This window comes from Boleophthalmus pectinirostris, unplaced genomic scaffold, assembly GCF_026225935.1.
Source record: "Boleophthalmus pectinirostris isolate CB_2022bp ecotype Guang Dong unplaced genomic scaffold, ASM2622593v1 HiC_scaffold_14, whole genome shotgun sequence".
Taxonomy (NCBI): domain Eukaryota; kingdom Metazoa; phylum Chordata; class Actinopteri; order Gobiiformes; family Gobiidae; genus Boleophthalmus; species Boleophthalmus pectinirostris.
The window spans coordinates 13,089,890-13,109,235 of record NW_026571047.1 but is presented as its reverse complement, the minus strand read 5'-3'; the positions used below and the strand labels follow the sequence as shown (position 1 = coordinate 13,109,235).

At 41.5% G+C, this 19,346-nt stretch overlaps 2 protein-coding genes across 2 annotated transcripts; both read right to left on the bottom strand.

Moving 5' to 3' along the window:
• Nucleotides 1-1,446: 1,446 nt before the first annotated feature.
• Nucleotides 1,447-12,508, bottom strand: LOC110159798 (ubiquitin carboxyl-terminal hydrolase 31-like). Its single transcript, XM_020924408.2, has 15 exons — nt 11,963-12,508; nt 8,984-9,121; nt 8,685-8,773; nt 7,522-7,614; nt 7,181-7,316; nt 6,320-6,470; nt 5,974-6,157; nt 5,786-5,897; nt 5,606-5,700; nt 5,398-5,475; nt 5,191-5,320; nt 4,772-5,117; nt 4,542-4,700; nt 4,301-4,453; nt 1,447-3,893 (listed from the first exon to the last, which is right to left on the bottom strand). Exons 1-15 carry the CDS (start codon nt 12,506-12,508, stop codon nt 2,452-2,454), a joined length of 3,852 nt encoding a protein of 1,283 aa, XP_020780067.1. The 3' UTR covers nt 1,447-2,451.
• A 1,677-nt stretch (nt 12,509-14,185) lies between these two features.
• Nucleotides 14,186-18,933, bottom strand: cog7 (component of oligomeric golgi complex 7). The gene is made up of 17 exons (XM_020924169.2): nt 18,474-18,933; nt 18,182-18,330; nt 17,984-18,100; nt 17,709-17,877; nt 17,546-17,628; nt 17,350-17,472; nt 17,060-17,258; nt 16,846-16,973; nt 16,623-16,777; nt 16,428-16,544; nt 16,201-16,266; nt 15,911-16,097; nt 15,549-15,689; nt 15,319-15,402; nt 15,055-15,169; nt 14,844-14,987; nt 14,186-14,765 (listed from the first exon to the last, which is right to left on the bottom strand). Exons 1-17 carry the CDS (start codon nt 18,637-18,639, stop codon nt 14,599-14,601), a joined length of 2,310 nt encoding a protein of 769 aa, XP_020779828.1. The 5' UTR covers nt 18,640-18,933; the 3' UTR covers nt 14,186-14,598.
• Between the last annotated feature and the right edge of the window lie 413 nt (nt 18,934-19,346).

Below are 19,346 nucleotides of genomic sequence, written 5' to 3'. Positions count from 1 at the left end.
GCTGTACGCGAGCACCGGCTCCACCGCGTGGCCAACAAAAGTAAGGCATCCAGAAGGTCACTTTTTAAAAAGGGATTTAATAACATCTTCTTCTGGCATTCCGACACATCTTTCTTACGAAACAGGAATCTGTAAACTGTAAAATCACTATCTCACACAACATAACAAAAACTATTGTCGTGCATTTTTGAAAATAAAAGTCGTATTAAGACATTCTGTAATGTTATTCTAACATCAGTTATCTGCTGTCCCAGTGTTCATTCAGTAATGTAGGCCTAACTGCTGTAGCAACATTCCCCTGTTACAGTACTGTGCAAAGGTCTCAGACAGGTTTGGACAAAAATACATACAAACTCGTATAAAATACAAAATATTTTACAAAATCCAGACAGAGACCTGTGTCAAGTCGCTAATCCAGTAATAGTGATGATCATCCTCAGAACAAGGCTTTTCATTCAGAGGATCCTCTAGTTTAGTGGCAAATGTTCAAAACGTTTTAAAAGACAAAACATAGTTCTGTATTTATCTGAATATTCTTACTTCTCCCCAAACATTTGCACAGTTCTGTAGTAACTCCAGGAAATAGTTCATTTTTGTCTTTTTTTTTTTTTTTTTTTTAAATCACAGTGATATTTGATCTGACTCTTGTGTCTAACCTAAATATAGAAAGAGACACGTAGAAAACATGATAGGAACCACACCAATTAACAATTGACCCTCAAATTATTATTAAAAGTGTCGAGCTGTAAACTGTGGCTCACTTCTGCCAGATCCATAGAAAACACACAGAGGTTTGGGATTAGATGAACAGTTACACACAAAGAAATACAATGGAGCAAACATTCATTTGTGAGTTGATTTACTTTGAGAATGTGAATGAGCAGTACGTATCATTCATACAAAATGTATATTACTTTGAGGAAATGTGCAAACAAAGCTTCTGAACAAAAGATGCCATCACATGCTCTCTGATGCTGGCATTTGTAAAAATATACACATAGAAATATATACACACGTCTACATACTCACTGTGGCCATTAGCAAGGGGCTGCTTGCATAGTTCAGTGCATGCATAAGCCGTCTGTCATGCAACAATATATTTTATGAATGAGGATGTCTCTTCTGAGTACAGTCACTGCTGTGTTGTTGTACTACTGCAAGCTCAACATGTGCACCGCTCAGGTCACATGTGCAGACAGAGGATGGGCGGGGCCACACCATAATGTCCCACATGTATGGTGTCTCAACACTGCAGGCGTGTAGTGGACGTGGACACACTGACAGCATCAGCCATGGCTGGGCTTTTAAATCTACATGTACAATGAGGATAAAAAAACACTACATTATCAAAATGTAGCTTTTATTGTATTTTTTTAGCTAAAATAGAATTAAAATATAAATTTAATTCACATTAGATTACCTAAACAACTTAAATGTATCCTCTGTTATATCCATTCTGCAATGCTGTAATGGATATGATTCTGTAAAAGACTAAACCAAGCTGTCATTGCGTCCACTCTTTGTACAAGCCGTGTGTTTGGCGTAAAGGTCCCAACAGAAGGTGAGTGCATGGTGAGTGTTGTTTCTGTACATAACCCTGTTCATCTGAGAGGGATGGGAGAGGTGTGGCAGTCAGGAGATCCATCTCCCATGTCCCGTGTGGCATGAGCAGAGCAGGGGCTGTGGTGTCTATGAGGCTAACTGATCAGTAAGAAAACAGACACTTAGGAGCGCTCCATATACACGTATACACCAAAGACATGGTCCAATCCTGCACTTCTCTCTCCTGTCTCCTTTATCATTTGGCTGATTAAAAATACTTTAAAGGCTCTTGCACAATGACTACATCAAGGAGCATATGTAAACAGCAGTTTGGGTTAAATAGGCTTAATCATGGTTTACTTGAAATTACATTTTTAGTGCTTAATAAATATTAAAATTTAATATAAATTTATAACCTGCAGTTATACAATTCAGATTAAATACTATGATTATCTGAGGCACTGACGTTGTTGATATAACGCTCTGAAACCTGACAGAGAGCGGTATATAAGGAGATTTTTGGATAATTTCTCTGCATCAGCATGTTAAGAATTGCCAGTAAACTTCATTTGGTAACTCAGTAGTCCTTCTTTCCATCTTGTGCAAAGTCACTTAAACTCACCACCTGCTGAGGTGGCTTTGTCCAGCTATGCTACAGACAGAACAAGGCAATCATTTCAATACATGTGCAGTCCATGCTTATGTACAATACATTAGTATCATTTATATTCCTCAATATATCAATGCAACCCATACAAAGTGCTTTGTTAAAATCCATTCCTGTAGAACTGTTGTGTAAGTGTCTGGTTCAACATGGCAGCTGGTGTTCAGTAACCAACAAGGAGCTACAGATGTTTCACAAGGTCTCATAGAAACACTAGAGCTGCCCAAGAGACCACCCACATGACATTATTTGGACCTCTGGCTATTCTGTGTGGAGTTAATGGGAATCTTCCTGGTCTGCATTGGTTTTTTGCTTGGCTCCTTTTTGTTGTCTTTAGCATTAGCGGAGGCCGTCGTGGTGGACTCAGTCCCAGAGGTTTTGGACTTTGTGGGCGGTAGCGATGGCGGTTTAGCTGCTGTGGAGGTCTTCGCCGTTTCCTTGTCTTTGGCCTGATTGGGTGAAACTTCAGAAGGTTTTTTATTAGCTCCTTGAACATCTTTCCCATCCCCGACTCCATCCTCTTGACTTCCTTTGGTCTCTGCTTTCCCTGTGCGTGTGTCTTTCGGCCTCAGAGCGGATTTGAAAAAGGACAGACCCTTATCCTCTGTCTTACTGTTCCTGCGCGCCCGGGCTGGTGGTGCTGCGCTAGTAGTTGACACCCCCACACTTGACGATCTTAAACTGGTCATGGAGGAACTACTGCTGGAGCTTCTACCCACTCCCCGGTGCTCCACGGTGGGCCTGGTTGGTCTGCCTTCTGCCTTACTTGCAGCTCCAGCCCTGGTTGGTGGCCCAGCATGGCTCACTTTCCTCTCAGAAGCAGTAGATGTCCGAGGAGATTCCCGGCTAGCGCTCCTGTCCGCTGCTTTAGTCCTTGCAGATGACGAGCTTCTCTCTGCTCCAGCTCTGGGTGAAGGCCTACGCTGACCATGAGAACTTGAAGATCCCGGAGAACCGCTTTTCCGCTGTTGGGAATCGGGGTGTAGTGAATCCTGTGACTGCGGAGACCCTCTTTTAGATGGAGTTGCGGTCCTTGAGGAACTGGTCTTAGCCGCTTTGGGCAAAACATCGCTCTTGTCTTTCGGGTTAGAAGGAGACACGGCACTCTTCTGCATTCGGGATGGTGATTTGTCGACGGCGGGCGATGCGGGCGACAGAGAGCTGGAGGATGTTGAGGAGGTAGCCGCGCGTCTTTTTGGACTTCGTTCACTGTCCAGCCCAGGTTTAGCAGAGCTTTTCTTTGCCACATCCTGAGTTGTAGTCCTCTGTTTTGGTTCCTTCACTATTGGTGTGTGGCGTGGGCTGGTGGACTCTGCTGGACTCACCGCATTGTTGTTATCTGCAGTCTGTGTTGAGGTCCTCTGCTCTGCCTGTGCCACAGCTCTGGAGTGGACCTGGTCTATAAGTCTCCTGGCTCCGTGATGGCAGGACAGACGCTCCAGTTTGGGAGATCCGCTGAAGCAGGTGATGTTGTCCGCCACTTCTCCAATCCTCTCCAGGGTGGGGGAGGAGGAGTGGGATTCCAGGGAGAACCGTGAGGGTGAGTTAGAGCGGAGCTGGAGCTTAGCTGAGTGGGACCACGAGGGTTTGGTGCCATTTTCACTGAGCGCTAAAGGGCTCGCGATGGAAGAGCGAGATGAGAAACTCTGCCGCTGCATTCCTCTGACAGCTGGACGACTGGATAGTCCTATATACAAGAAGGTTATGTTACAAACTTGAATCACAAACTTAGTTTAAGATACATAATTTCAGAGTCCAAAAAAGTTAAATACAAATGCAGTCTAGTATCAGATGAAAACTAGTATAGAAACTAGATTTTCATTTCAAGGAAGTACCTTCATTAACAATTTTGGAATGACCATGAGCTTTATCAGAACTCTTTAAAAAAAAAAAAAAATTAAGAAAAAAATGTTTTAAAGTTTTTTTTAGAATTATCATTGTGGTATCACAATCTATATCAAATATCAAGCATATTCATGACAACACTCAGCAGACAGCCAGTAACTTTCCTAATGAATCACTATGGACAATTCACCTAATAATCCTGAATCCTATGAGATATGAATAAATTTAAAGAAAAAACATATTTCTCACCATCGTCTTCACTCCTTTCACCCGCAAACTCAGCAGACTCGGACAGAGAGGCCAGAGAGGTGCGTCTGGAAGAGCCAGAGGAGGCCTGACTCGGAGGACGACTCCCCATCAGCCGACTGATCCAGTGCTCACACAGTGAAGAACTGGTCGACCCTTCATCAAGAGTTCATATAGTTACAAGTTAATATCTACAATTAAAATGACCTGTAATGGATTTCTGAATGTAAACGTGTATGATTACCTCCCACAGAACTGTTGGCTGACCAAGATGGAATAGTGGCCCTCCTTTGATAAAACAAGATGTAGGCAGTCTGTTTGCACACTTCCTCTTCTGATATAGGATGGACATCGCTGTCGTCAAAGCAGTACCACTGCCCATCAATGGAGTTCTTACAGTGAGCTGTTGAACACACACTCTGTATTACTCTGTGTTATGTACATATTCTGTGCATGTGTGTGTCCTGCTCTCACCTGTGTAATGCCCCCCCTGCATGGTGCCGTGGTGGTTACACACAGCGTACAGATCGTACAAGTAGTCCTCTGGGTCACGGCCCATGCCATAAGGTCGTCTCCATGGTGACCAGTGGGATGGCAGGCTCCAGCTGCTCTGGCTCCGCTTGACCATATGGGGCGCCATGTCCATGCCGGTGAGGGGGAACTTGACCATGTTCTGCATCTTGACGCGGCGGTCCTGGTCCTGTCTGAAGCGCTTCAGGTGGAGGATGAGGATGTCCGGGAGAGTCCAGAGGCTCAGCTTGATACTGCCCTGCTGCAGCTGCTTACAGTGAGGGCAGCGCCATGCGTCGTCTGGGGCCAGCTAAAACAACACTCACATGTGTAAATATGACAAATGATCACAGCGCTAATGCTGATAATAATACACACTCCACCTGCTCCTCTTTGGTGTAGAGCTGAAAGCACTGAGCCAGGGAGCACGTCTGAGGCTGCAGGTGTTGCTCCTTCACCTGTCGCACACTTTCAGCATCTGGGATGTACTCGTCCTCTGTTCTCTTAAACAGACTACACAAACAGTTCAACATAACAGAGAGAAAACAAATGATAGATTTTAAAAATAATCCTTTAAATCAGTCACTCACTAGTCTTTTGTCTCTTTGTCCCACTCAACAACTATTTTGACGTGAGGCGGTCCCCCTGGGCCACAAGACTTGAATGCCCTAGAAATCAATAACCAAAACATCATGTTATTGAAGTATTTAGAAACAGTAACAGACCACCACTAGACTTGGGGGCATTGAACATTCTTTTCTTCTGTGTAATCACTGCCCCCTGGTGGTGAGACATTACCTCTCCACTGAAGGATGGATGAGTGGTTGCTCTTCCTGAGGCAAGAGATATGTAATTCCAACCACCCCCACCACACGTAAAGTGAAGGGCCCAACCTGAGAGACAAATACAATGTTATAAATGCTACAATTTGTCATTTATAAATACTGGTTTTATAAGAGACATCTGAAAGAGTATTACCTGAACAATAACTCCGGGCCTCATGAGATGCCTCATCTTTTCTAGGATCTCTTTCTGAAGGGTGTCCCATGTCACTGTTCGCTCCAAGTACAGAATAAATGGATTTCCAAACCTGGAGGAGACCCAAGTGACCTTTGAACTTTGCTCTATCATGTACAGTAAAGCCATATATCGAAGAGGGTACAGACCTGCGTCCCTGCTGCCCAGCACAAGCTCTGTTGCAGACTAGGAGCACGATCTTTTCAGCCTGCCCACTGTTCTTGTTGGGGCTGGGTGGGGGGCTGGGGGGAGGTTCTTGAATCTGCGTGGAGATCCGGTTATTATCTGTACCGTACTTTAGGTTGTTCTGATTGAGATTCGCATGTGGACTCCCTGTTTATCACACAAAACAAAACAAATAAGGATTTTTTTTCTCATTATAGAGCATGAATAAGCATTAGCAATTGTCAGTGCATTTGTGATTGAATAAAGGCTGCTAATGGTGTAATGGGCTTTAAATGGGCTGATTTGAGGGGCAGAAACAGGATGCTGTACCGCCTCTCTTGGAGCGGATCTGGTCTGGTCTGAAGAGCTCTGGGGTCTCGAAGGCAAAGATGGAGTCGCTCTCCTGAATGATCTCCAGGTCATCGTCGTCGTCACAGAAGGAGCGGTGGAAGCCGTCATAGTACATTTCAGTCAGGACGATCTACAACACACACACACTATTACAATGCATCTGGTCCTGGTAAGTGAAGAGGGTTATGCTTTCAAAGATTCTATTACAGTAAATGGGAACTACTGTGAGAATTAAGACCATTTACACAATGTTTTTTACACTGATGCAGGAAACTGTAAAATTAGAGACACAAATATTACACTGTGGCACATTAAAGACATATCTAATATCTAATCTCTGTGATTCATAAAATGTCAGTGCTTGGGTATCATTTAAACCAGGCTCACATCTAGTGTTATTCCATTTCATTAGTTTTGTGGCTATCTATGGGTGTCAGAGTAAAAAATTAGCAGTGTTGGCATAGAAATGAACATTCAAAACTAAATTATTTTGATCTTTCAAATGGTTATATGCTCTTAAAATGTCACATATAAATTAGGAACTTGAAATGTATAAGTTGTTTTCACATGACATTCTGAAATGTTGGAAATTGCTGTTTGACTGACATATTGCAAATGTTTTGTTCTGATTAATGGTTAATATTAGAGACAGACCAATAAATCTGTTGGACCATATATTGGGCCAATATTTATACGTTTTAGTGCATCACCTAACTACTGAGGCTGTCCACATAACAATAACTGTAACAATAAATAACACAAAGTTCAATGATTGCTCTGTCAGTATAAACAACATAAGCAAATTATAAATAATAGTAAACAAGATGGACAAGCTCTCACCTGTTGAGCTGGGATTTTGGTTTCTTGAGCCACCGCCTGCCTGAGCCTGGCCACAGTGCCGGACAGAGGAACGGCCACCCCGACTCTCATGCAGTTGGAACACTTTCCCTGGTACACCACTGTCACATAAAGGGGCCTGCGGTGTCACAAGAAATCACATTAATTGGCTGTTTTTGAGGCTGAAGTTTCAAACATTTCTAATTTTAGCCACTCCTGTCAAATGTGGCCGGGTTTGTTTGTGAAAAGTTGACATGTTTCTTAATGTTGACTTGGGCTGTGAAAATATTGATTATGTTTTGTTGTTGTTGACTGAAAAGTGCGAGGAGAAGGTGGGTGCTTACCGTGTGTGAGGTACTGGGATTGGCAGTGAGATGCAGAGGAAAGGATCAAAGGTGTTGCTCTGTTTCTGGCAGTGAGGGCAAGTCAGAGACGACCTGCGCAGATGAAATGACAGGTGAATAATGAACAGAAGCACAAGTCTCATACAACCGTGAAGTGTAGAATATAGAAAATGTGGCATCTATTTTTGCTTTTAGAGTTATTTTTAGGTGATAGGCTGTTTCTCACATAAATGGACATTCACATGTTTTTATTTTACAGAATCCTTTTATTAATATTGGTCCTGTCTATAAATTCAAAGTGTAAGGATCAGACATGTATTCACTTGGCAGTGTTTATAATATGATTACATTTAGACTATTATTGTTGCTATTCAATCCTTTCTATCAACCTTGTACAATACTATGTCCCTTTGGTGACAATGTTCTGTGTCACAATTATTAGTAGTCTAAAAGTTTTTATTATTATTATTATTATTTTTTTTTTTATGCAGTTATTGTATTTTTTTTTAAACATTTATAAACTGCCAGGGAAATAAAAATTACTTCTGCAGACTTTTTCCAGACTTTATTAAGAGCAAGTTAGACTGAGTTAGTTTTATATGTAGAACTGTGTAAGTTATTGCTTTAAAACTGGAAAGCTGCAATTATTTAGATACAAAGAATGTTTTATTTTTATAGAAAAAAAATCGAAAACTTAAATGAAATTGTTGTACTTGTAGACTGTATGTATAAATGGACATAGCTTATGCGCTAGCCGCCACGTTCCAAACAGGAAGTAAACCTGCTCTACATGATCCTGGTGTTTTTGTTTTGCTATTTCGTCTGTTTAAAAAATCCTATTCATAATATCGAACCTAGCTCCAAATTCGCTCCTGTAACAGAGAGCATGGCGAGCTTCATTTGAGTGGAGCTGAACGCTGTGGGTGACATCAAACTAGCTTAGTCCAGTTCTTTATGGTTGTACCTGTGGTTTCGACCTCTACAATCATGCTCTGAAATTCACTGGATATTTGCATTAGTTTATCAGTCTCTAAATTGTGCTCACTGAACAGAATCCTACTTTTCAACACATGTTTTAAATCATGCAGCCCTAGTTACATATTAAATTGTTGTACTGGCTTATTCAAAGCTTCCTTCGTTCCTAAACACAGTCTAGTTCTCACCTGTATTGTGCCTGAAACAGTTCCTGTACAAAAGATCCAGGTGCTGGTAGTGGAGAGCCTTCTGGAGCACTTTCTTCCTCTACTGGTGGCTACACACACAAACAACACACAGTACAATTAATGGCAATATTATGTTTATGTTTATGAGAGAAAATAATGACAGTGGTGAAGAAAAGAAGATGGAGAGACTGAAGGGTGAAGAGAGAGAAAAAAACCTTGAGAGGTGATTATTAGTTGGCTGAGTGTTCAGTCCTGTATTATTGGTTGAATTATCAGCTTCATTGTATAATAGAGTGTACCTTGATGGGTGGCCTGCTGTCAGGGTGCACGATGTTGTTGAGGTCTTCATGCACACGGTCCAGGAGCCAGAGCAGGAACTCCTGAGCATCGTGCTGAGAGTTCCCTCTGAACTGGAGCGCGCTCTTTGACACCACGTTCTACAAAAACAAATAAAAACCAGTGAAGCCACAACACATTTTACCACAAATTATGACAAATATTACTGCTACTTTTATTGTGACAAGAAACAAAATATAACTGCACAAATATTGTCATTATGCCACAACCTCAAAGGTGCACTATGCCACATTTCTGGTTGAAGGTCCACTACTTGCCTGTCTCCATGTAGATGTTACTGCTTTGCCAAGAATGTTCTACAGTACGGCATTAAAAGCCCCATATTACAATAAAATTGACTCTTGTGAGCTTTAAGTCATATTAGAATGTTGCTACCTGTTTGAGTAGTCTTTTATTATTAGTCTGTCTACATGTCCAAAGCTCAAAATGCTTCCATCTTGTAAAAGCTGTAGTTTTCATGGTAACAGCTACCTTATACCTTTAATTTAGTAGAGACTGAAATTAGCCAAATGATTTTAGTGAAGGTGTATGGAGTGGAGCACTTCCTGTATTGCCACGACATCACAAGATATAGAGTGTTTTCATTTTGAGAGAAGAACACAGCATAAATATTCAGGGTTTATGTGTTAAACTTGTGAATGAAACAAAACACAACTCCAGGAATATTTTGATAAGGAAACAGCATTATAACGTAGATCAGATAATCAATCTATATCCATAGAGACAATCACATTACAGGTCAGATTTGTTGAGAGTTAAGCACACTCAGTTTCCAAGGTATTTTTCATGAATAAAAACACCTGTAATTGAATAAATACAATCTAGAAACATAAATGCCATACCTGGGAACATTAATGAAAAAGTGACAGAAGCAGATGACCACCGGAAAAGTTACATAGTGCATCTCAATTAAACAAAAATTAAAGTTACATCTGTTGTACCATGTAAAACATAGAAATGGAATATTTTCATTTGTTACATTCAAATGAGTTATTGCTGAATCTGAAATTCATATTATTATCCTGTGACATCTATAGTCACAGTTAATTGCAAAATGAGTCAAAACTGACATCCCTACTATTATTGCACTCTCCAGCGTTTTGTCAGCTCCTCCCTCTCATTAAATATTCACAAGCTTTGACCACAGTGGTTAGCATGGGGTCAAAGTTCAAAAACATGCTGACTTGGCTTTTTAAATGGACATCTCACTCTCAAGTGACAATTACACATCTATCCCTCACACATTTGACCATATGACAGAAGAGCCATGTCAAATGTCCCACAAGGTCAGAGACAAGAGGGGACACAGCTCAGTGCTCTGTCCCCACCGCTCTCCTGGGACTGTCCTGCTCATTTTCAAAGCATTAGAAAAGATCACCTCAGCAATTTGGACTTAACCAGGGAAGGGGGGGTGACAGTAAGGAACACATTAGTATTGGTAACAGGGGCAAAGCTGACAGAAGACAGAAGGAGACACTGGAGATGAATATACTCAAAATGCATAGAAAAAAGGTATGGATTTTAATTAGCCTATTCACTATACACATAATAAGACAACAAGCACATTTTACTACATTTCTTATGAATAGTTAGTTATTAGGCCTGAGGGATATTGGCAAAAATGTATACCTCAGTATTAAGATTTAGATAATATGATCCAATCCAAAAGAAATAACATTAATTAAAAGTAAAGAGCAGAATTATCACTGTATAAACCTTATTTGGAAGTTTACAACATCCATTTTTCTTTTTAATCAGCTCTATTTGCATTTTTATATGAGATAAAATATATGCTAGATTTTCAAATTTTGCATATCTAACTGTAAAACATGATTTTTGTTATCTGCAAAAACACAAAAACATCAAAGTCAGTTTTTGTCAGTATTGTAAATATGAAAACAAATTGGGCACTGTTTTAGTTTCTTCTTTATGACTAACCTTGTGCATTATATAAACTGTGTTTTACAGAGGTCCCATACAGAGTGCACAATGGTGCAAAGACTATTCTGAATGTTATTTTCAGTTTAGACTCATTTTGAGGTTGAGTGTTCACATTTGCATAATCATTTGAATAATAATAATCTAGTCCTACATTTGCTGAGGACAACAGCTCAATTTAGCACCACATAAAGCCAAATCTCCTATTACAAGGTTTATCATGTGTTATCAAATAGCAGGTTTTGTGCATAATTTTGTCTGTAATTTTACAATGTTCAAGGCCCCTTTCCAGAATAAAGTAATCTATTATCAATCAGTCACTTTGTTGTGAGGCAGCCAGCGGAGACAGAAATAAATGCACAAAAATAGCAGCACAAAGTCCAAAAATACAAAATGTTTTGTTTAGCTTTCAGTTGAGTTCCTGTCTATTGGTCATGAAGGACTGAATGAAAACATATCAGTCAAGAGATTAGCAGACGGAGAAAATAGTTTTCCCCGTGGTCACAGTGGACACAATGGACAGTGGTTAAACTAGAGAACACAGCCCAAGGCACAAGCAAATGTCCACACTTAGTTTGGGACTTAAGAGGTGTGAAGTGCAGCCTACAAGTATTTTTAACTTCAACACTGAATGCTTGTGGCCATGACCAGCTTTTCACAAACAGATGGCATAAAGGAGGAGGAATAGTGGGACACAAAATGGACATAAGAATAACGTGGAAGCAGGCTCCTATCTTATTTAGACATGAGTTCTTAAGCAATGAGAAGGGAATCTGCACATTCTTCTGCTATATGGGGTTATTACTGTTGTAAGTTGAAGACATAGTATAGGCCAACTGTGTCTCATGTCAAAAAGTGAAGAGTCTGTGTTGTGGGCTACATGTGGGCCATGGTTTATGTTATTTGTTTTTCAGGAGCAAGTTCAATTGTTCAATGAAAAATGTGCACAAAGATGGTGGAACACACCTGAGCATACATCCTACCTTGAAGTCCCTGCTGTGTTGGGGCGTGTACTCAGAGGTCCAGAGCGCGCGGACCAGGCCGGACAGCTGTTTGGTGACCTCCCCTGAATCTGGCTGAGGCGGGCTGCCCCTCTTCTGCACCAGGACCACCCCGTTGGCCTTGGGCTTGTCACTGCTGCTCGCGGTCTCACTGCCGCTGAACTGCTCCAGAGCCAGGTACTCGGCGAACAGCTCAGTGTTACTCAGACACTGGAGGATGGCGTTCATGAAGCAGGTGTTCCCGTGGTTCTTGAGGCCCGCTACTCCTGGTACTTTGTCCCCAAAGAAGGGGAAGCCGCCACAGTCGCTGTCATCGGACGCGGCCGAGCCTCCGGTGGTGGCGGGGATGAGCGCAGACTCCTTGTCCTTGTCGTCCTGCTCGCTCTGCTCATCGGTGCTGAAGTGGGACAGAGTGGACAGAGTCCGGAGCACTCTGTTCATAAAGCTGCCCACGGAGCGCACCGAGCTCCTCCGGAAGAGCTTCTTACTGAAGGACTTCTTCTCTTTGTTACTCACTACTTTCGACATGGTGAGGCAGAGTCACAAGTCAGGTGCCCTTAAAATCAATGTCACTTTTTTAGTTTGACACAAGGCGCGGACATATTTGTCTGTTACACAAAGGATCCCCACAAACGGGGTTCAGCCATGAAGTGCAACGCTGCGTCGGATTGCATAAACAGACGCCTCTACGGGGAGGAGAGGGACCGATGAGAGCGCCGTGAAAACACGGGGCAGCAGCCATCCTCCCCTTCGCACCGAGTCTGCAAGAACATCACTGGTTTTAAAAGCGGAGATGAGGGGAGGCGGCCCAACGGCGGCAAAAACATCAAACTGAGCGCTCACAATTAGCCATTAGAGAGTGACAGGCGGGATTCCTCATCATTTATTAAAGAAACCGCAGCTCCACCCTCTACATTGGACTGACGCCTTTACATTAGATGTGAGCTGATGTTGGGGTTATAGCCTAAGAATGGATGCACCAGATCTTCCTTATGTTTTTACGCAGGGGGTCCATGCCAACGTGTGGAACCCCCCGAGCGGAGCACCACAGCCCGCCGCCGCTCCCTCGCCACGGCCTCACAATGAGCATCTTTCCTCCTACCTCTCTTCATGGCGAACAAGATGTCCTCATCTGCAAAGTTACCCGGACAGCGGCTCGGGCTCGTGCGTCTCACGGCTTTGGAGAAGCGCTGAGCTTTGGGGCACTGAAGGCCGCGGTTCCAGTCTCCATCACACCGTACGGTCTCCTCCAGCACATACTGCAGCCAGGCAGCAGCAGCCACAGGGCGGTAACGGCTGACGTCAGTACCAAACACGGTCCATATTGGAAGAGAGCGCGCAGGTACACACGCGCTCACGTGACCGACGCTTGGTCACTCACGCTTGGTCCATATTGAGACACAAACATGACCCATGCATAATATTAAACCATAATCACAGTAAATCAGTTAAAGCATCTCTCAGTTTATTTTGAACGCCTTTTTTGTATTTTGCAATGAGATGCAAACATGGAACAAACGAGAAATCTAGAAAAGGCAACAGGCTAGAAATTAGATTTTGTCCATTTATTTTCAGTTAGTAAGAAAAAAAAAGATCAATACAATGGGCCCACATTAGAAAATTAATTTTGATATAGTCTAATTGGCAGTGTTTTTCTTTGAATGGCCCAGACACCCTAAGTCCCAGTCTGGATACTTTCCCACATCATGCCAGGTTCCGCTTTAGACCGGGAAGAACTTAGGACCCACAGCACCATCATGGGGCCACAATGGGTTTGAGGATCTACTCTGAATTGCAGATAAAGTGGTCTGTGCGTCCCTCCATAAATAACTGATCTGATTGGCTCATTTATACAACAGTCAACAAAACATTCTTCTCCGGTGTTGAAAATCCTTTCACCTCAGTCACATGATCTCCCAGTGAACCTGCTCGTTTGTGAGTTGCATACAGGACGTGCCAGTTCTGTGGTAAATGCAAACTGTGGTCCTGGTCCTTGGGGCTCAGATGTGAGGGGAGGGGCCACTAGAGGGCATCAGGCACACACACCAGTTTCGGACTGTTTGGTCAACTGAAAGTGATATTGTCATTTGTAGTAATTATACTTTTAAATTATGTATTACACACGTTTTCATTATTTAATGCATGCTTATATATTATACACAGGTCAGAACGACGTATTTGTCTTAATGTAAAGGCAACTACACATTATTAAAGCTACGCAGTTCTGTTTATTAAAATATTTTAAGACCCCAACATATATAAAAGTAACATAGTTGACCCATTATATCCCACACAATATTTTGCATACACATTTTAAGACACTGCATAAAAATAGAAATGAAAAGCTTCTTTCCCTTGTCTTACTTGAGGTGCACATGCTTTATTATTAAAATATAAATTAAGATCAGAACATTAGCATCTACATCTTTATAGATCTTATTTTTGCCCTTATGTTCCCTTTAAGCAGAGAGCACAATCAATCTTCAATTATCATCCAAACATTATAACAAATTAGACATTAAAACATCAACAGTTTTCTAACCACATTCTTAAACACTCAGGAATCACAGATAGTTTCAGAATGGAGTTCATTTTCTGCACTACGTCCTGTCTGTAGGTCAGTAGTCGATTCCTCGGAGAGCTGCGATGGTGGAGCTGAGGCGTCTGGGCAGCAGTTTGGCTGTCTGTCTGTATTCTTCTGGTTTGGCCCTCAACAAAGTCACTATGTGCTGCAGTGTACGCGAAGGCTGCAGTCCCAAAGCGTCCATCACGTTACTCAAATAATCTGTGGATTTAATAACAGTATTTAAAAAAAATATATTCTGGTATTTTGAAATGGCAATATAAAATATTGATTTGTTACCAATATCTGTGGCCAGTTGCTTTGTGGAATGTGCATTGAGTTGGGGTATGAGCAGAATGGCATCACAGTAAGTTTGCATTGTGGCCCGTGCGATAGATCCTAACCAGTAATCAGCAGTGTTATCCAGCTCACCAAAGTCATCACCTGAAAGACCAATAAAGGGTCAATGACTGAAACAAGAAAAACAAACAAATAGCGTATGGACAGTCACCTTGTTCTGGAGGGAAGGGCAACTTCCCCGCATGTAGGGCCATCTCAAGGGCTGGGTCCTCTTGTGTCACAAATGGCTCCAAGTGGAGAGGTAATGACATTAGGTACTGTCCAATCTGCAAGTTATAAAACACAACTTTTGTACTAAGCTTGCAAAGGCAGCAATTTATATGATAATATTTACAAGACAGATTCATTCAGCATTCATTAGTTTTCCTTAAAATCAAATAACAAGGACACAATGGAATAATTCAGACTGGCATACATTTGTTATGTATTCTTGTGGTGAGAGGCTGAACGTTGGCAGATCCTCTGTGTAGCTTTCGCCTAACCCAGGCCCATCCTGGCTCTGCACAAAAAACAAGAAGGAAGTCTGTTATGAAATAAGATCTTACGCTTGACGCTCTCAACCAATTTAAACACCTTGAGTATTCAGGAACTTCCGTTTTGTCAGTGACTATTCAAACTCAGATAACTGTGAAACTCAATCCTCACCTCCATCTTTGAGACGAGGCAGAGCTGGTGTTTGATCTGCAGGAAGACCGAGTCGAAGGCCAGCTGGTTGGCCTGCTGGTTCAGTCTGGTCAGCGCTGCTCTGGGCTCTGCTAAAAGACTGGAGTTACCTGTGCCTTTCTCCTGCAAAACAAAAAGAAAAAAAAAAAAGAATAGAAAGAAGGAGAATAGAATAAAAAGGATATGAGGAACATGTTATAAATTGTATCCTTGTATGGTATAAAAAATTGTGTTGAATTAAATTTTATGTTACTTCTCTTATTCTTGTAAGTGACAACATTGTCTTCTTAAACCCCTTTTTGTAATTACTGGGTTACATGACATATTTGATTATTTCTGAATACCTTCAAATTGTACAGGACCTCCATTAGGCTGTTATATTCAGTCATGTTTCCTCTCTGAAGGTAGTTATACTCCTGCCAAGGATTTTTGGTGGTACTTTTCCTCTCTGTGGAGCTGGCCTCCTGGATACCTGTCAGGCTGCGCGGGCTGTATGACTCTGACAAGTATTTACCAGCAGTGCCTAGGATCCTAGCACATGGATTCATGGTCACGATTTACGCAACTATATTGGAATAAATGGTTCTATGTTGAAATAGCATAATGCCTATGAAGAAGTACAACTTTTACTCACCTGTTTGATAGCTGCTGCTCAAAGGCACCGCACTGTCTTAGCAGCTCTCCACAAGTTGCAATAATCCTGTTGAGGCAATAATGTACCACAATTAATACACATTATAGAGTACAATAAATATTGGAGCTTGTTTGACTAGCCATTCTGTATACAATTTAAACTTGAGACAGTGGACATGTAGAAGACAGTCCAAACCAAGTAGATCCATGCAAAAAACATCTGCTTACCTGACAGAATTTTGAAATGCCGTCCAGTCTTCCTGAAAAGCAGTAGAACTTGGTGCATCCTCAAGTCTGCACTTCTTTCTAATCGACTGTAGCGTTCTTGAGAAGTCAGACACATATCTAAAAGAACCCGGACAAGTATAAGAAATGGCCCTTTTAATTAAGTAAAGTGCTATAGGTAAATAGCAGCAACATTACTTTGTAAAAAGAGCTTTGAGTGCTTTAAGGAGTCCGCACACTGCCAGTCCATCAGTCAGTTTGATGCAGCGGTCTACGGCAGCACTGCACAGGCCAAACAGCTTGCCTACAGAGTGGCTCATCTCCTCAACGCAATCAATAACCTCGCCATGTTCCTAAAAATTTACAGAATTAGATCAACAGAAAAAAAAAAGAATTGGTTATTATAGGGGGGTGAACATACCAGTGGAACTGTGCTGATCTGAATGAGAAGATGATTTTCCTCTAGCTCTCCGTACTGCAGCTGATAGGGTTTGTAAGGGTCGTAGAGGGCACAGACCAACTCATTCACCTTGAGGGGGTTATTGTCACCTGTAGATTAAATACACAATTAGAGTTTTTGTATGTTTTTCACAGGTATAATGAAAGGTTTTGTTTTGCTCGTGTTTTGATTGTACCCAAATGTGGCAGCATGGCGGCCTCCAGACTGTGTCCAAAGTTGGCAGTAGTGAAATGCAGTTCTAATAGTGTTTCAAGGCGCTGGTCTTGTGCAGCTCGCTCCATGGCTGAGCTCAGACAAACAGGGATGGATGGCACCATGGCCCCCAGAGTCTGTATCAGCAACACAGTCACCACCTCATAGGGATTCTTAAAAACCTAAAACAAAAACAAAAAACATGGGTAAGCAAGGTACAAGAGAATTATAGTGAATGCATGTATGGTTGGTGTTTAATTCACTATTAGTTACCTGAATGGTCCACTGAAGTTGAGAATGCCATGTAGAAAGCAATGTATCATAGAACTCAGCCAGTTGTTGGTTTAGACTGAGTTCACTCTGAGAGATGTCCTGCCACATATTCACCAACTGACCCTAAAATATATAATTAAGCTATAAGTTTTATAAATTAGGAGAGCAGTAAAAAAATATGGTTTGTAGTAATTACTTTGTGGCATTTGTAGTAGTATGCAAGAAGCTGTGGCATTCTGTCAATCTCAGTAAATACTTTGACAAAGAGCTTGGCTTGATCTAAGACAGGTAAAATATTGTAACAGTTATTATAGTAATTATGAATTTCATAATCCATAAATGGTGAAGACTCAATGCACCTATAGACATGGAGTTGAAGGTTGCCACTATCTGCGGACTGGCCAGAGCTTCCAGTCTGTTTTTGAGAGCCTCCAAGTGGACACACTTCTCTGAGTAGTCTGGGGTATCCACCAACATGGCCAGGCTGTTTTGCATGCTTGTCAGTTTAGAAGAGATTAGTGCAAAGTCCTGGAAATACAGAAGAATAATTAAAATAAATATTCCTTTATTATGTGTTAACGCATTTCTAATTTTTCAATTTTCTGCATAAGAGAAGATGACAAACCGTTTTCACCTGTGTTTTAAATGTTTCTTCAATGTCTGCACTGAGCGTGGTCCATTTATCTGCCTCTTGTAGTGCATCTGCTGCCAGCTGCATGCGCCCCTTTACTTTGTCTATCTCCACCAACACCTATAAAAATAGCATTCACATTTAGGTTCAACATAAGTGTTTTAGTCCAGTGCACTAAGGTTGTTAGAGTTGGTGGGTTACCTGCATAGACTGTGCAGTGTCTTGCTCACACTTCTTGATGTCCTCTTTGACCAGGACCATCTGCTCTTTGAGGAAGGACGCCTCCTGCTTCAGAGCCTCCACGTCCCGCAGCACTCTGGGCATGTTCTGCACCGCCTGGTTACTGCTCTCTGAAAAACAAGGCAAATATTCTGTGCTGCACTATAACAACAAACTGTAATTGTGGGACTTGTTATGTATATGCAAACAGTCTATAATCTAAACACAATATTACATTTAATTGCGTCGCTATTTGCATTTGTTAAGAACTGACCCTCAATGGCATTGTTGACTTCCTGGATGAACAGCTGGAGTTTCATGACCAGCGTGGCTGCGTGTGTATCCGCTTTCCCCGGAGCGTCCTTCTGCACCACTTTGAAAGCGCCATTCACCCAGTCCTTCACATCAAAGTCATCGTCCAGAAACTTGGAGAAATCCATCTGAGCAGCCTCTTGTCCCCGACACGGGATTCAGAACAGATATTCACCACTAATCTGTCAAAGAGTCATTGCTAACGAAAGCTAGCTTTTGCCAAACAGAGGCTTAGAGACAAATATAAAATATATCGCCCAGGAAAATGAAATGATCATGATCACCAAATACAGCTCCAACAAAGCGACGGCTTCCTCCAGAGTTAACTGTGAACAGGAACAGCATTAAAAGAAGACAATGCAGCTCATTTGATCCAAGGTTTGAGGATGAAACTGACACTTGACAACAACTTCCTGCTTGTGTTCGCTATTTACTGTCCCCGGAAACCTGTCAGTTCATTTAGGTCCTCATAGACTTTGTTTTTGAAGTACATTAAATACTTTGCTAAATTAAACATTTTGATGTTTTCATTAAATCATATCAATACATTATGTTTATTTTAGTTTTAGCGTGTGCAGCAGTTTTAAGCGTGGATCTGCGTACAGTGTTACATATAAATATATCCGTGTTAAAAACAGCGGTAATTATAATGAAGGCATGTATATTTATTTCTCAAATAAAAAAAAAAAAGTATAGCATTGTTTACATTATTAATTTAACCCCCTTCAGTTATAACTTTTTTTTCAATAGTTTATAATAGCATATTTTGAAAATGTAGGCTACTTTGCAAATGTTTATTAATATAAAACATAAACATCAAACAAATCAGTATTTT

What these genes read in the sequence shown, in the direction of transcription:
- cog7 (XM_020924169.2), bottom strand. Translation starts at nt 18,639, where the DNA reads ATGGATTTCTCCAAGTTTCTGGACGATGACTTTGATGTGAAGGACTGG. An exon ending in AGTCAACAATGCCATTGAGG is followed by an intron (nt 18,331 to 18,473) that starts GTCAGTTCTTAA and finishes CTTGTTTTTCAG; the next exon opens with AGAGCAGTAACCAGGCGGTG. An exon ending in AGGTCCTGTACAATTTGAAG is followed by an intron (nt 15,690 to 15,910) that starts GTATTCAGAAAT and finishes TTTGTTTTGCAG; the next exon opens with GAGAAAGGCACAGGTAACTC.
- LOC110159798 (XM_020924408.2), bottom strand. Translation starts at nt 12,508, where the DNA reads ATGTCGAAAGTAGTGAGTAACAAAGAGAAGAAGTCCTTCAGTAAGAAG. An exon ending in AACACAGCAGGGACTTCAAG is followed by an intron (nt 9,122 to 11,962) that starts GTAGGATGTATG and finishes TTGTTTTTGTAG; the next exon opens with AACGTGGTGTCAAAGAGCGC. An exon ending in AGCCAACAGTTCTGTGGGAG is followed by an intron (nt 4,454 to 4,541) that starts GTAATCATACAC and finishes CTCTTGATGAAG; the next exon opens with GGTCGACCAGTTCTTCACTG.